The 16542-nt window shown below is 32.9% G+C and overlaps 2 protein-coding genes across 4 annotated transcripts in view; one reads left to right on the forward strand and one right to left on the reverse strand.

The window, feature by feature from the left end:
- LOC118184192 (uncharacterized) overlaps nt 1-15332 on the forward strand; it is a 99749-nt gene extending 84417 nt beyond the window's left edge. Inside the window, exons 6-8 of one of the 3 annotated variants that reach the window (XM_035353830.2) lie at nt 1161-1228; nt 8826-8920; nt 9062-15332. In XM_035353830.2, coding sequence (XP_035209721.1) covers nt 1161-1228; nt 8826-8920; nt 9062-9218 — 320 coding nt within the window. In that variant the 3' untranslated portion in view covers nt 9219-15332. Of the gene's footprint in view, nt 1-1160; nt 1229-8825; nt 8925-9061 lie in introns of those variants that run through there. The other 2 variants (XM_085826252.1, XM_035353831.2) reach the window with 2 other exon arrangements.
- The window catches only part of LOC118184190 (gem-associated protein 6-like), a 29245-nt gene continuing 22568 nt past the window's right edge, over nt 9866-16542 (reverse strand). Inside the window, exon 2 of the mRNA XM_035353829.2 lies at nt 9866-15515. The gene's annotated coding sequence lies outside the window, so the exon portion shown is untranslated. The remainder of the gene's footprint in view (nt 15516-16542) is intronic.

A 16542-nucleotide genomic window follows, 5' to 3' on the forward strand; every position in this document is an offset into this window, starting at 1 on the left:
CGTTTTTAGCTCCAAAGATCTTCTCTCTTGCCTTTAAAATTGTCGATAAACTATTTTTAGGAATTCCATATTTCTGAGCAATTTGTATCTTGCTTAATATTTTTTCGTCAATTTCTTTTAAAATCTTCTTCTTTATTTCAACCGCTAAACAAATTCGTTTCTTCATTTGCGACAGAGCTCTAAGAATCTTACTTAACAAAAACTGGCCCAATCTCCCTCTCGACTAACGAGACTTCACTGATTGAGTTGTCCAGATCAAATGACTATGACATTACAAAAAGCAACAACTCTCTTTTAGAAGCACCCCAAACCCCTTTAACACGAATGGTCTCACCCCCACCCAACAACAACAGGCTGATGCCCTTCTGAGAGCCTCCCACAACAAACAACACCATAAATTTGTCCTAATTCCCCCTCTTCTCCGCCCCCTCCTTCCTTACTGTACTTCTTCGAATGTTTCGCACTTGCTGCCTCAAAATAGTTGGAGATTTTATTTGACCTTCACACTTCGTCCCAATGAAACACGCAGAAGTATGAAAACTGAGTTCGCAAAAAAGAGATTTTCCTGATTTGTAGTTTGTAAATAAGAGCGCAAAATTACATTACATCTATGGCAGTGTATTCGGGACCATTCGCTAGTTCGTCAAATCGAGAGTGTTCGTAAAAAAGAGGTTCGTAAAAACGAACGTCTACTGTAATTATGCTTTTCTCAAGAGAAATGGGCGGGTACACTCCTCTCACTCATTTTAAGAGGTACTAAATAAAAAACGGGACAAGCCGGATGGTGTGGTTCCCTTACTCTTGACAAACCCACTTAATGACTTTAGACACCCAGACTTAATGACTCAGACAAGTATCCATCTCGAAGCTCAGGCAATAAAGGCTCTTTTACGTGTGATCGTCCCATGCATTTTCTTGTAATTTAACGTAGCTTACTAGATTTCATTTTAAAAAACTCGCAGGTTTCTGTATGAAAGAACACATTGCAGAATAAATTCTAAAACTAATTTTAACTCAGAACTAACAGCGGTTGCTTTAGTGCTTAAAACAGCTTGGTTGACAGCATGTTAACTATAACATATATTAATACAGTTTTTCAGTATATAAATCATTCATCTACATAATGTGTCTTTTTAATATAAAAGTTTTTGAATTTTTAGATGACTTAGATCAATCCATCTGCTCGTTTCTGACATGTGACAAATACTGGGACGACTTCGATTCTCAAGTAAGTACTTTTCAACAATTACATTAAATTCATAAAAGGCAGCAATTGCTTATCAGTTAAAACATTTTTTCTTTTTCATTTTTCCTGTTCCAATTTTATCCGATCCTATAAACATGCCCAAAATATACCTATAACTAAAAAATTTCACGATTCACGTCAACAACTATTTAAATAATATTGATACGAATTTTGTACATATGTGACTAATTATAGTGAAATTATATGTGAAATCGTAGTTATATGAGAATCTAAAGAGACTAAGCTTTGCAGCAAAAGTAAGAATACAGGGGCAAATCTGTTTAACAATGAATAAATGACTGTATTCCTAAATTGGCGAGATATCCTCAAATGGTGACGGCTCTGGCGACTAATTTTTGTCGCCAAATTTAGCGAGAAATCTCGAAAAGTTCCTAAACTTGCTTACCACTTAGCGACATTTCAGTCTGGTCCATGGAAAACTGTGATTGAATGAATGAAATTAATCTAGATGTTGCACTCTAACCGTATCCGGCTAATGTAACTTTAACCGTATATGCCTTCTACTAATTTCGAGAAATGTAATTTATTAGGGATTTCTCAGGGCCGGCTGTATATAAGACCGAGGAGAGAGCATCTGCTCTCAGTCGTCAGTTCAAAGCTGAATTCGGAGTACTGAAATAACTGTGAGGGCTTCACCTGTTAGATGCGTTTTGCATTGCATTGTCTTTAACGTTCTTAGTAGTTTGAATAAGTGTAACTACTGATTATGCTATGTAATATTAAGAAAAGCTGTACGAGTATTTTGGGTTTCCAGAACTGTAAAGTGTTTCTTTTGGTAAAATAAACTTTATCAAGCTATCATCGGTTCTGCATGCAATTAAACCATTATGAACTCGTACGCACGCAAAAATATGCAGTTAAATTATACAACATAGGAAATTTTGACTTTGATCACAGGAATGAAGCTGTAGCTGTTAATTTGGTTAGAACAAATCCCGCAAGCCCCCATCTCTGTTTATGTACTATGTTTGACTTTACAGTTTTGGCATTTAACCATCAAACACGATCAGAAATAATTATTGCTGCTTTGACACACTAGTTTCCAAAACGTTAGGAAAAGTCCAAAAAATAGCGATAACTCGTCCAAAAATAAGCCAATTCGTATAAAATTTGAATATGTTATCAAATAAGAGTTGCTGAGTAAAACTGCAGTATGCTAACTAGTGACGCTGCAGTCGGAATGCGTCATCTGCAAGAAGCATAAAACTGCATATTTTTGAGAAAGCCCGTAAATTTCGCTGTGATACTAAGAAATCTGGGATAGATAATTGACAGCAATGACTTCCAAGCATCATTTTCCTGAAGAACTGCGATGAAAAGCTATTGGGAGACTAGAGGCAGGACATAGTCAAACAGAAGTAGCCAGATGGTTAAATGCGAATTCTTCTGAGGTTCAGAGACTTTAGCAACAATTTCTAACCAGAGATTCGGCATCCAGGAGATTCAGCCAAGGATAGCCAACCGCTACGACGAGCACCGATGACCGATATTTGTTGTAATGCGCACGAAGGTGTGGGGTTCCACCCTTTTATCTAACAGCTAAATGTGTAGGAACCTCGTGAACAGATAAGCGAATAATTGCAATAGTCCAGGAACAGAGTCGTAAACTCCAGAAGGGTTATTTATACCCTTTATTTCTCAAAATAAGAATTGAACAGTTGGCTCCTTTCTCGAACTTACAGTAAAGTCTTCACTTGGGCGTGAACTCTAATAAGAAACAAAACTTAACTAATGCTTAACTAAAACGAGATAGCCGAAGCTATCAAAAGTATAAGTAGTTGGCCACTAAATGTCAAATAAGCTAGTCCTCTCAAGGCCGGAAATATGGCCGAGCGTAGTACAGCTTAGACGTAGCCAAAAGGCAAACGCGCGCTAGTCAGAAACCCTGAGGCTCTCTCGCGAAGTCAGTGGAATTTCGATTTAAATACCACTCATTTGCATTAACCGCGATTCTAAAACCACATTCTGGTAGGATATTGTAAGCTGAAATTGGGAAGGATAGGAAAGTAAGCTTTAACTAAAGATAACTGTTAAAATCTTAGGATAAACCTTACAAAGGAATAGAACCGCATCTCCGACTGAGATCCTTCCTTGCTGCAGCCACCAGAAGATTGATGTCAACTTCAACTGTGTGTAGAATGTTTCACGAAGCACGTCTGTATGCGAGACGACCAGCCATTTGTGTGCAGCTCAAGTCACAACATAGAAGGAAAGGTTTGAGGTGGACATATCAACATGTCCACTGGGCGGCTGATCAATGGAGGGCTGAGTTTTTTCATGTTCTCTCCTAACAGATGAGTCTAGATTTAGTCTCCAAAGCCATAGTTGACGTTATTTGATTTGGAGAGAGCCTGGATCGTCCATCAAACTGTTACCGTCCGTCAAACATCCGCGAAAGTGATGCATACGGAGGAGACAGTGTCTGTGTTTGGGGTGGTATCTTTTTGAGTGGACTCACAGACCATCCATATACTTCCACGTTGAAACAGGAATACTCAGGAATATAGAGATGATATCCGCCGCCCAGACGGTATAGCGGTTAGGGAAGCCTGACTGCGATATCGAAGAGCCTGGGTTCGAATCCCGGAGAAGGCATGTAACTGTCCGTCCCTTCATAAGAGGTGATGGTGGCCCACCTATTAGATGCCTCCACAATAAAGAGACTAACACATCTGGCCTTGTATAAATTAATGGACTGGGTTACACTAACTGTTCACCATCCGCCATTTAAAAAAAGTAGATGATATCCTTGATACTTATGTGCACCCTTATGCCGGAGCAATAGCTAATGATTTCCGGCTTCAGGACAATAACACTAGACTGCACAGGTCTAGCGACATCATCGTGGATGATGATCTTTATCAGCAAACAATTCAGCCCATGGAGTGACTCGATCACCGGACCTGAATCCTATCGAGCATGTCTGGGATGCTTTAGTATAGCTGCTCTCAGTCCTCCTCTTCAGACCATTGCCAGGCTTGCAACTGCTTTAAAAGAGTAATGGCTCTCACTTCGTACGGAACTAATAGACTGCATAATTGACAGCATCGCACATAGCTATATGTGTTGTATTGCTCCTAGGGAAGATTGTACTCCATATTGAAGGTAATTTTCCTATACCAAACTGACCCATCCGATTTGTTGATTTTATATACATACTAATGTCTATAATACCCTGATTGTCTGGTAATTTCTTTTCATGTTATATTATACCTTGCTATGTGTTGTATATTGCGGGTCAATTTCATTAAATTCTACATGTAACGGTTTGAGTAATGATCCTTTTTGTGATTTTTCCTTAAATAATGATAACCTTTATATATATATATACTTGTGTGTGTGTTTGCATAAAATATAAAAATATCAAATAAAGTTATTTAACTTATTGGAACCAGTTGGCAACAGAATTTCAAATTCATAAATTTTAATTAAACTCCTCCCCGCTTCAAAAATACGCTTCGCATCGTTTTTCATCACGGCATCATGTTATGTCACTCTCTACCTGCAATATATGCATTGCTGTAAACTTTTGTCCAATCGCTGCTCAGATTAACACAAAGACTTTCCGGCTATTAAAACGACCACAGTGAGTACGCCTTGTTTTTCCTTGCTTGCTTCTCTTGAATAAACCACTTCCATTTCACATTCTTTCTTTATTATCTGAAATGTAAACTGTGTATATGGAAATTGCGGGGTGCGTTTAGCATCTCTAAGTGTTGTACCAATTTAAGCAAAAATGTTATTTCTGAATAATTGTTCCTGCATAAAATAAAAATGATATTTTAACCATCAAGCTAATTCTGATTTTCGTACCAATTGACATCTAAACAGTCTTCTTTGCCATTAATAAAGACTGAATTGGTTATATATGTATGTCTGTATGTATATACATACGAATATTGATCTAACATGCAAGTTCATCAGTTCATTATGGCCCACCAGCAGCCGAGCAGTAAAGACGCTGGTCCAAGGTTCAAATCCCGTGAACGGGGCCAGATTCCCTTAGAAAGTCCTCCACGAAGGCATCCCTCCCTTTAGGCAGATAGCCCTCGTGTGCTTTGCCATAAATGAATAATCCAATCCAATCCATCAGTTCGTTAAATCAAGATTAGTTTAATTAAATTTTACATGTAATTTTTTCAGTAATCTTCATTTTTGTGATTTTTCCTTAATTAATGATAACCAGTGCATTTTCACTGATACTTTACCTCATGAAATATGATATTGTGTATTGGATAAATACTTTTGTCAAACTAAAAAGCAGTTGCAATTTTCATAAAGAAGCTGATATGAAATCACGCGTATAAATAAGTACTTGTGCGCAAAGGTGAACTAAATTTTCAAAACCAAAATTTATATCTTAAAAACTGTGTATTGTGTTTTGAAAACAAAAAAATTCCTGAGCGGTAATATTGTCATTAAACAATTACCTTGACCAAAATAGAAAAGGAACATGCCACAGTGAAACATAAAATTAGCAAAGCAAAACCCTTGTGTTTGGTGTAGATTTAGTCAAGAAATCAATCGATTTCGAGTGCAAAAAAGGTATAGGTCACTCTTCACCGGTCTTTCTTACTGCTTTTCAAATTCTATTAACATTATTTTTTCTATTTCGTTACTATTTTTGATGACAGATGGCGCTACCTTCTCGTTCGCCGTACTGCCGTAGACTATAAATACGCTTCCAGTCTGGTAGATTTCTTTGACTAAGCCAGATGGGTACAGGCCCATTAGCTTGCTTCCGGGACTAGGAAAGGTCTTTGAGAGATTAATCTACAGCAGATTGAAAAACTATATTGAATTACTGCCTCCGGAACAATTTGGTTTCCGGAGAAAGCTTTCAACAACGAAGCAGCTGGTTCGGCTCGTCGAGTTTTGTGGGGATGCGCTTCACAAGAAACAAAATGTCGCCTTACTCATGCTAGACGTGGCGAAGGCATTCGACCGCGTCTGGCATGAGGGGCTTATTTATAAACTTATAAATCTCCCTATGGATAGAGAGCTGATTCAGCTAATTATGTCTTTCATCACTAATAGGAAATTCACTGTGGCTATTGGAAAGGACATCTCCAGTTTACGCACCATGAATGCAGGCGTCCCACAGGGGTCCATTTTAGGGCCCGTCCTGTATTTATTTTATGTTCATGACTTTCCTAGGGCTCACATTGGCAGAAATTACTTTCTTGGGTGCTATGCGGACGATACGGCATTAGCCGTAAAGTCCGCAAACGCACACCATGCAATCAAGAAATTACAGGAGCTTCTACCAGTGGTAGAAAAGTGGTGTAAGACTTGGAGAATTGCTATTAATGCCAGCAAATCGCAATTATTATTGATAAGAAGGAAAAATACACAGTTGACTATTAACAGTAAGCTCTTCTTATTCTCTGAAGAGATTCCTAGAGTTAGTAAGGCGAAATATTTAGGAGTAATGCTAAATGAAAGATTAAAATGGGGAGATCATATAACAGAGGTCAGAAGAAAAATTTTCTCTGTTGTAAATAGTCTCATCCCTATATTGGGTAATTATTCTAGCTTAGACCTCAGGAAAAAGAGGCTAGTTTATATCACGGCAATTAGGCCATTGATGCGTCGCCGGCCTGGTGCACGGCTACCAAGGAGGATATAAAGAGACTTCAAATCATGCAAAACAAAGTCTTAAGGCTTATCACCCATGCTCACTTTTTTGTGAGCAATGCTACACTACACTGTGACTTAAAACTGGACACTCTAGAAGAGCACCTGAATAAGATCAACAGGAAATTCTTCACGAAAGCTCTGAACTGTGACCATATGAGAAATTTTGATATCTTTACCTACGAAATATTGAATGAGGACGCCAAACTGCGCCCACTTGCGGCCCACCTTATCAGGGACCCGAACTTTCCCACCTAGTGCCCACCTGTAAATGATGTACCCAATGTGTTTATTAGCATTCTTAATTTTGTATTTTACTCATTTATTGTACTGTGTATTTCTTAAATTCTCTAGTTTTATTCACATTCTACACTCATTTTATGACTCCCACTTAGTCACGCCTTTACCAGACCGGTTACTTGCTTGTGAGCTCTTGCGTTGCTGGTCTTCCTATTCTTTATCCGTCTTTCTCCTCCTTACTGCGGACATTATGTGAAGATAGTTCTATGTTATTGTGCCCATCCGGCATGAATTTGATTGAGCCAGATAAACTACTGATCTCAGTGGTATTCTGGCTATAAGTTATCAGTCAGTCAGTCAGTCAGATTTCTTTGCTCCTGATGAGATAGACCTGCATACCGTGCGTAAAAAATGGGACTGTTCTGTATCCGCCGTTCTACTAGGCCGACTGACGAAATTTAATTTTCATTTTTCATGTCTCGAAAGTGCTACTTAGGATATATACTGGATTTATATATAGAGTTGGTCTAACGTAGGTGTTTTGACACAAAATCGGACTTTTTCTGAAAAGATATATATATATATTTTTTCATGTTTTGATTCTATGACTAAACTTTTGCCCAAATATTAAATTTTGTAAAACTGGGTGAGAAACTTCCCCAGAAATTTGAAAATTTGTCTTGCGCATACTTTTGAGTTTGGCCAAGAATATTTATTTTATTTGACGGAATTCTTAATTTTTGATACTCTGTTTTCCTTTCCCTTGAAAATGAATGATGCACCTTTTTTTCCGTTCATGAACAGAAAAACAGGTGCATCGTTCATTTTTTCAAATAATTTTAAAAATCAGTAAACCACATTTGGTGTTGTTATCTCTTATAACAAATATGCCAAATCTCAAAACGTGCCTATATAAATTCACATATAGCTAGAGAAATTTTGAATACTCTAATTTTTGGCAGAAAAAGAAGAGAATGCTTAGAAATACATTTACTTTAAGGTGATGGTAAAAATTTTATAGGTTAGAATAAAAATATTTTTCGGCAAACTTACAGAAATTACTAAAAAATACAAATTTTGAAAATATCTACAAATTTTATTTGGATTGAACTTAAATTTCAAACTGTAAAAGAAGGACTCAGGTAACTTTAATAAAAAAAAGATATATTAATAAATATATACCAAATTTTATTAATATGGAAAAGATAAAATTTTGAGAAATAATTTTTTGAAAACCTCTCGTGTGATTTTTATAAAATTTGGCACTTTGGCGTGATTTGAGTCGTATAATCGAAATATGGAAAAAAATCGGTATGTCTTTTTTTTTTAAAGTATGATTTTGCATCAGAATACCTATGTTAGAACAATACTGTATAAAAATCTAATAAGTATCCTAAGTCGCGCTTCCGAGACATGAAAAACGCAAGTTAAATTCCATCGATAGGCTCAACAGAACGGGAGATCTGTACCATTTTGAGTGTGTGTGTGTGCAGAGTGTACCCTTTTGTTCTCGAAATCGACTGAGTTCTGACTAAATGTAGAAGGTTATTGCTTTGCTAAACTATCTTGATGCTTTACAAGAAGGATTTTAAACATTATATATGTTGTACGCAGTTTTTGCATATTTTTTTTTAATTTTTTTTTATTATTATTATTATTATTATTATTATTTATTTTCTAGATACATCAAGTTCCTACCCTGGTTCTTGCTATTTTTGGCTTGATAATAATAAGCTTGTTCTGTTTCTGTTACTACGGAACTTGGGTCTTGATGGAGTAAGGAAACCCTATTATATAAATATTTAAAAAAATCTTAGAATGTCCTTTGCATAGTTTAAAATGTTTAACAATATTTAATTGTGAATGTTTTCAAAATATGATATTTTTTCAAAATATGTTGCTTTATGTTATTTGCAGGAAAAATCCTATTAACACCAATCAATTGTGTTGCAACTGTCAGAGATCGCAGTCTATGGAATTTCGTCACAAACAGAAAGTGCGGCAATACAGATATAGACAAAATTCTCCGGAATTCCAAACAACTAGAAGAGCACCCAGCAGATGTGGCCGATGAATCAAGAGCTAGACTGTCATATGCAAAACATCATTCATGTTCACATTTATATCGATATCTTTTTTAATTGACACTAAAGTGAATATTTTTATCAATTACTCATTTTATTCCTCTTTTATATTCCTCCTTGAGTAATTTTAATTTACAAATTTCTGTTTATACATTTCAACATTTTAAAATGTCTATTATGTAGCAGTTTCAAAGGAAAATAACAAACTGGTAACAACATAAACTTTGGGGATGAGCAAGTTTAATCAAGGAACAGTAATATTTAAGGCACAGGATAATGACCTAAAAGTAGTTAAACAATTTTATAAATATTAGCGCGATGGCAAGAATGTGCAAAATACAGAATAATATAGTAAAATTTAAATGAACTGAAATTTTAAAGTTTATTAATCGGTTATTTATGCAAGTGCTAGAGAAGATTAATTAAAAGAATTATTTTGAATTTCTAAAATGCTTAAATAATATATATATGATGTAAATATTCTTATTAATACATCTGTTAAAAAGCGTTCAATAAATTTTAATCGCCATAAGAAAATGAGACGCCATTTAGAAATAAGTTTTCCTTACGTAGGATTTATTTTTAAGAATTTGTCAAACTTAAGCTCTACAGAAAAGTAATCTTTTTTTTTTTAAAAAAAAAAAAAAAAAAAAAAAAAAACGTATTTGCCTCTGCCTAGTTAATTATCTTTAATAAATTTTCTTTCATAAAGTTAGCTTACATATTTGCTTCTAAGCAATATGCATTTCCTTTCAGTTTCTAAGCACAAAATGATAGTTCAGATGGCAAAACATCAAACAATAAGAATTATTTCTTTAACTCCCCTTAAACTGTCATTTATGTCATCAAAAAAAATCAAGCTGAGATTTAATGATGTGATGTGATTAAACTGCACGATGAAGAATGGAAGCTTTGTAAATTTTAAAAAAGGTGTACTACTTTCTTTTGAAGCACAATCTTATTGACAATGCAACGATACAAATTCTGTGAATCTGTTTGAAGGCTGAACAACAACAACAGAAGAAAAAAATGTTTAGCGTTTTTTTTTTAAAAGTCTTAGCACATAAAAACACAAAAATGAAGCAATATTTGCATAAAACAATAAATCACAGGCCAACCTAATTCTTTATTCTTTTAACTTAACTTGTGATAATGCATCTTATATGGATGTTATAGTTAATTTATGCATAATACAGCCGTGAAGAAATTATTCTAACTATTCAAAAATATTTAAATAAAATATAAGCTTAGCATAAAGCATAGCAATAAAATATAAGCATAGCTTCAAAAAAAACCTTAGCAAGCTATGGCAAAAATATAATATCAATGAATTAGAAGAGAAGGAATTATAAGATTCTTTATAGCAGATATATTCTTTAAACATACAGCTTATTATGTGTTATGTACAAAAGATAGAGATGTTGGCTAATTTAAATAACTTCTTTACAATAAAATTATATTCGTTGATAGTTAAAAAATAATATTATTTCTCAAAATCTGTTCAACAGGAAAAATTAATAAGGAGTATTCGATATGTAAAATGATAAGCAAATTTAATGAAGTAGTAAAAAACAAAAATAAAAATAAAAACTAATGAACATTTCCTGCTTTAAATTATTAGTATTCTTTGATACATACCAAAGATAATGCTGATAATTTAATTCGTCGTTTAATTTAGAAATATATAATAATTTTTTAGCAAACACTCAAAACAAAATTCTTTAAATGATTTCGCTTTCAATTTCCTTCTGATACCAGCTTCATTTTTGGAATTAAAGCTAATAAGATATATTTAAAAGACAATTTATGTTCGTTTTTTTGCTACATATAACACTTCATATCTGCAAGAATCTGTAGTTAATATTTTGAATTAGGGCATGTAAACTGTCTTTGTACTGTTACAGCTGAAAAATTTAAATAATGCATTTCTTGTAAAATTAAAAAAAAATCTGCGTAAGATAATGATTAAGATTTAAGAGGAAAATTAATGCAACAGTCGGAACAGTTTGCAAACCTAAAAATGATAAATAAGGCTAATCTTTGGAACATGGTAACAGATAGTTTGGCAACATTTTGGTAAGGCGATAAAGGTTACTAGCTAGGACTTTAGCAGTGTACATGGATAAAGTCAAGAGTGTGCACAATGCCATTTTTGTGCAATTCTGAGATGTTTTTTTAATTGAAAATAGGTCGACGTGTACATGGATGATACCGTGTATATGCAATTCTTAAAAACGCGGCAAGTAGTGGACGATTCTGCACTTTCTCCTAATTTCGCACCTAATCTTCGTCATGATTAAGCATGTTTGTTCCATAAAAGTTCTAGCATAAGTGTAATTAGGCTAGCAGATTGTTGGAAAAAAAATGTTGAGAGGAAAAAAAAAAAAAAAATGCTTTTACTTCGTGAAAACAAAATGGCGTCCAAAAAAAAAAAACTAACAGGTTGCTGTAGCAGGGTTGGTCACCAAAAAGTCGCGAAGTTACCATAATCCAAAGATTAACCATAAATAATTATTGTGCACTTTGAAGTTTAATTTAATTGTTTTTCAATCTTTTTCCCCATGAAGTGCCGCCGCTTTTGTATTGTACAGATTATCAAATGCCACTTTTCTTACATTATTTTATGGCAATGCACATAATTCCTTTCTTGCACTTCTGCAACATCAGATACACATTAAGACCCCATTGCACACAACAGCCCGGTACTTCTCAATATTTACAAATGCAAATAACATACATATATATATAAATTCATTCCAGTGGAACAGAAGTACATTTTAATAGGCTATTTTAAAAAAAATTGTGTATTAAATAAAAAAGCGAAAGCACATGCATAGTAATGCAATTAACCAGACATATAAAAAATTACGGTACCCATGTTTATCAGCCAGTAAAATTAATTGGTAATTCACTAAAACCTTAAAATTTAAAACACAGAGGAATATTAAATAAAATTTTTGCATAAATATTCGAATTTAATTGAAGAAAATATTAAGAAAAATTACATTCTAGATTTGAAGCATCTTCACTTCAATATTTACAGCTAATTTAACATTTCAATCACAGTTCTCACAAATTTTAGAGACAATGTAAACAGAGAATGTAATATTTGATACAAATTACCATTTTATTAAATTTCTTCTCAGAAAAACTTTTAAAAATTTCATAAATATTATTAAGCTAAGCATAAGAATATCTTCAGGTTCAATACCAACGAAATTTTGTTCTAAAAGCAATTTAAACATTAAAAAAAATCGAGTAAAGTTATTCTGCAAGTGGAGAGTTTTTAATCCACAAAACATGAACATAGATATATTATAAACAGAATGAAATATTTTATAATATCCAATAGCATCATTTCTTTGTTTTTATTTTTTGAATTTTGTTTTTAGTATTTAGAAGATAGAATTTCCTAAATATAGATTTATATTGAGAAAAGAAAGTATAAAGCCAGGAAATAGGCAAGGTTTAACTGCTTTTCCCAACGGAGAAATTTTATACATACTCAAGATTCTACAAATATATTTTTTAATGTTCAAAACTTATTGGGCAATTCAAGTAAATACAAAAATATAATTTTGTACTCAAAAATCTAAAATGACGTTTCATTACAAGAGTATTTAAATTTATGACGCTCTTAAAGGATATTCAATGAGTCTCTAGAGTAAAGAATTGATATTATTTTAATTTTGATAAGTGAAAATAAAAATTGTCACAAACTCTATAAAATACTAGAACTATGAGATTTTAATCACACGGCTAAAATATTTTTGAGTAGAAATAATAGATGCCAATAATAATTCTTGGGATATCAACGAAATTAACCAGACATATAAAAAATTACGGTACCCATGTTTATCAGCCAGTAAAATTAATTGGTAATTCACTAAAACCTTAAAATTTAAAACACAGAGGAATATTAAATAAAATTGGCTTTCCACAGAGATATTTAAAATACAGAAATGTCAACGAGGTTCTGTAAAGTATAGAAATTAGAACAGGATTGTCTTTGTGGCATTTTAGCAAGAGATCTCAGGGTGATGTTTTAATAGGAATGCAGAGCATGCTTAACAGTTCTGATATTTTAAATATTCTTATGAATTTCTGCTTAAATTTCATATCCGGTTCTAATACATGCATTTAAAATACATTTTTTATTTTATAATAATTCAATCTGAAATACTTTTATGCAGTCACCATGCACTAACAGTACAAAAATTAAAACTATTAATAAAGAAACCTAAGATGCCAATCTACTTTTGTATCAAACATTTTCTAAGATGTTAACTTCGACCTGTTCTTCGATTAATTAAGTGCAAAACAATACATTCATATCATCTCAAAAGCTAGGTTCTCCTGCTTCAAGAGACTTTTAAAAGATTTTTTAAAAAGGTCTAGCTGGTTTTATAATAATTGATAAAATATCGGTTGCTCTTAATCTTAAACTCTCCGCTTTATAATTAGTTACCACCTAGTTTCAAAATGGTTTAATTAATGAAGAAAATATACGCTAATTTGGCGAAATACGTATTTTAAATAAATACAAGATCATTATTTTTTTTCTAATGGCAGATTGTGAAAAATTACAAATGTAACCCAATCCATTAACCTATACAAGGCCGGATGTGGTGGTGTCTTTATTATGGAGGCACCTAATACAAGAAGATCATTATACTTTTTACAATAAAAATTAGATAACTTTCTTTGACATATAAAAAATAAAATAAGAAATTCACAACATAAGTATAACAGAAATGTGATATTCCCATAGCAAATTAAGTAGGTACTTATCTTACTTGACGATAGGAATAAAAATTATATATTTTTGACTCATTTTTTTTCATTTCAGGTAACAAAAATATTAAATATATCTGAATCTCCATTATGTTATTGAGAATAATACTCCACGAAATTTTATGCTTTCAGATATCTAAATTAATAGGTAAATTACACTGCAAAGAAATTGATTGGTACAGTTTTTAACTCTCAATCAAAGCAATCCTTTGCCTAAATTGCAAATTAATAAACAGTAGCTTTTTGTTATCATTATCAAAATTATCTGATAGAAAATTAATCTTGCTTTGTACTGCACATTAATTTTCCAAACAGTATTTCAAAACTCTCCACTTTTACATTTGAAGAATGCTTATGCACATTATTGCATGTTTAAAGATAACCCTATATGAAAAAAAAAAAAAAAAAAAAAACCCTATAACAAACCAAATCGAAAGTTTGGCTTATTTGGCCTTCATACGTTCAAAACAAATTCATGTATTATTATAAAAAATTCATTTAACTCGAACAAACAAATTACGATACACCTAATTAAAACATTTACCTTATTACAATCATTATTATAATTGAAACTGCAATGCAGAAAAAAATTGTTTCTCTCTAAGATGAAAGTAACTAATAAATTTTGCAAGCAAAGGCAAGTAATTTATTTTAAACTGTGTCAACAAAATGTATTATATCATTAAGTTACAGAAGTGCACATTTTTTTCTTGTTTCATTTTGTAATCAAAAGAAAATTAGTTTCGATAAACAATTTATTGAAATGTATGTAAAATAAAATATAATTGCAAAGAAATATGATTGTGTGATATATATGATATATCAACTATTAATGGATGCAAAAGTTTTGAAAAGAAAGAGGATATTTAAATTTTTAAATAATTGACTACGACTTTAATTACAAATCAAGAACCAGTCATTATATATATTAACTATATAAAAAGAAGAAAAACTTAATGGCAAAATAATTTTTAAAAATTATAACACAAGAACAAATATGTTGTTAAATTAATACAAGTAAGATTTTTACACTTAAAAAACAAATTTACTTCAGTAAATATTATGAATTCGGTCAGAAAACTCAGGAATTAATCACGTGAGAGACCATTTAAAACCCTGGCACTTCTAAGCCAATGATTTTAATTATAAAAATCATTTAAAACTACGCTGTTAACAATTATATAATAAACCTTTTGCATCTCATTATTTATTCACCTTTCATACCTTTGCTGTCTGCCGTCCAATGTTAAGAAACCCCTTTCGAAGATTTTGTGATCTCTGTTTCATAATTAAAATGTTTTGTTGCTTGGTTTACTTTTTCTTCCTTGTTTCTCTTAATTACATCTTTAAAGTATCTGATGTGGACACCACATGACTTCCTTCTACGGCCTATGAAATTATACACATTTTTTCCTGCATTTCGTTCCGTAACATATTTTCTCGGATTTCATTAGAGATATATTACTCATTCAATCAAGTCGGTTTTCAATTTGCTGCAAAGCAAAAATACATAAAAACTCAAAGCAGCTTCATTAAAAATTGTAAAATACAGAAAAACTTAAAATACCAAACATAGTTAAAAACACTTAAAACATAATTTTACAATTATATTTCTACACAAAAACAAGCAATTCGAACAGTGGGCAAGAAGACAAAATTTTCTGTGCACAAAACTGAAAGTTAACTTTTCTTCCACTATGTAAAAAGACACTGAAATTGTTGCACCAACTCAATTCATTTTTCTTACAAGAGTTAAAAAAAATCGTTCAAGTGGATTTGAGAGCGGTCAAAATGGATATTTTCGTTGAAATATGATAGCCGAAATTTTCCGTGATTACAACACTTCCTTTACTTCGCACAAGGAAGTAAAAAGAGTCACTTATTCTGTCCATACGTACAGTACATTAGGGAGAAGAGGCTCCCAGACCATAGGCTTGAGATGCCCATACACGTTTATAATGCCCCAACCCTTAGAGGCGATCCGAGGAGGCATGCTCTCCCAGTTCCAGGTTCCACTATACGCCGAGATTATTTTATATATTTGCACAACTTGTTCCGGCTCGCTGAGATGGTGTTCGAGAAGACGCATGACAATAAAGGCTAATGACTGATGTAGGCCAAAGGCAGGGAGATAAACGGAGGTAAAGAGAGGTGACCCCTTTCTTCGTAGCAGCGGTCAGCATCTTGAGTCAGTGGGTGCAAAAGCAGAGCAAGAAATTTGAACCATGAAGTTGTAGCTTCGACTGCACACATGCGTCTGCGCAAGCGCAGAATACGTTTTCGCGTGCGCGTTTAATGTATAACGGACGGTATAAGCTAAAATTATCTAATTATCTATTTCAGTTAATGTTGATGATTGTGTTGATCCTTAATCTTCAAATTGGATCCGGTTTATTATTTTATGCAGACTGTAAGAGCAATTTTATAAAAGTAAGCTTGAACTTTCAATTATGTCAAATAGAATTTCTGATGCTGGAGCTCCCAAAGGATCTAGAAAACGAAAGTATGTTTCGCTGTCCA

Source organism: Stegodyphus dumicola, chromosome 1, assembly GCF_044657685.1.
Source record: "Stegodyphus dumicola isolate Sdum_Otavi_A_Nest chromosome 1, ASM4465768v1".
Lineage (NCBI taxonomy): Eukaryota > Metazoa > Arthropoda > Arachnida > Araneae > Eresidae > Stegodyphus > Stegodyphus dumicola.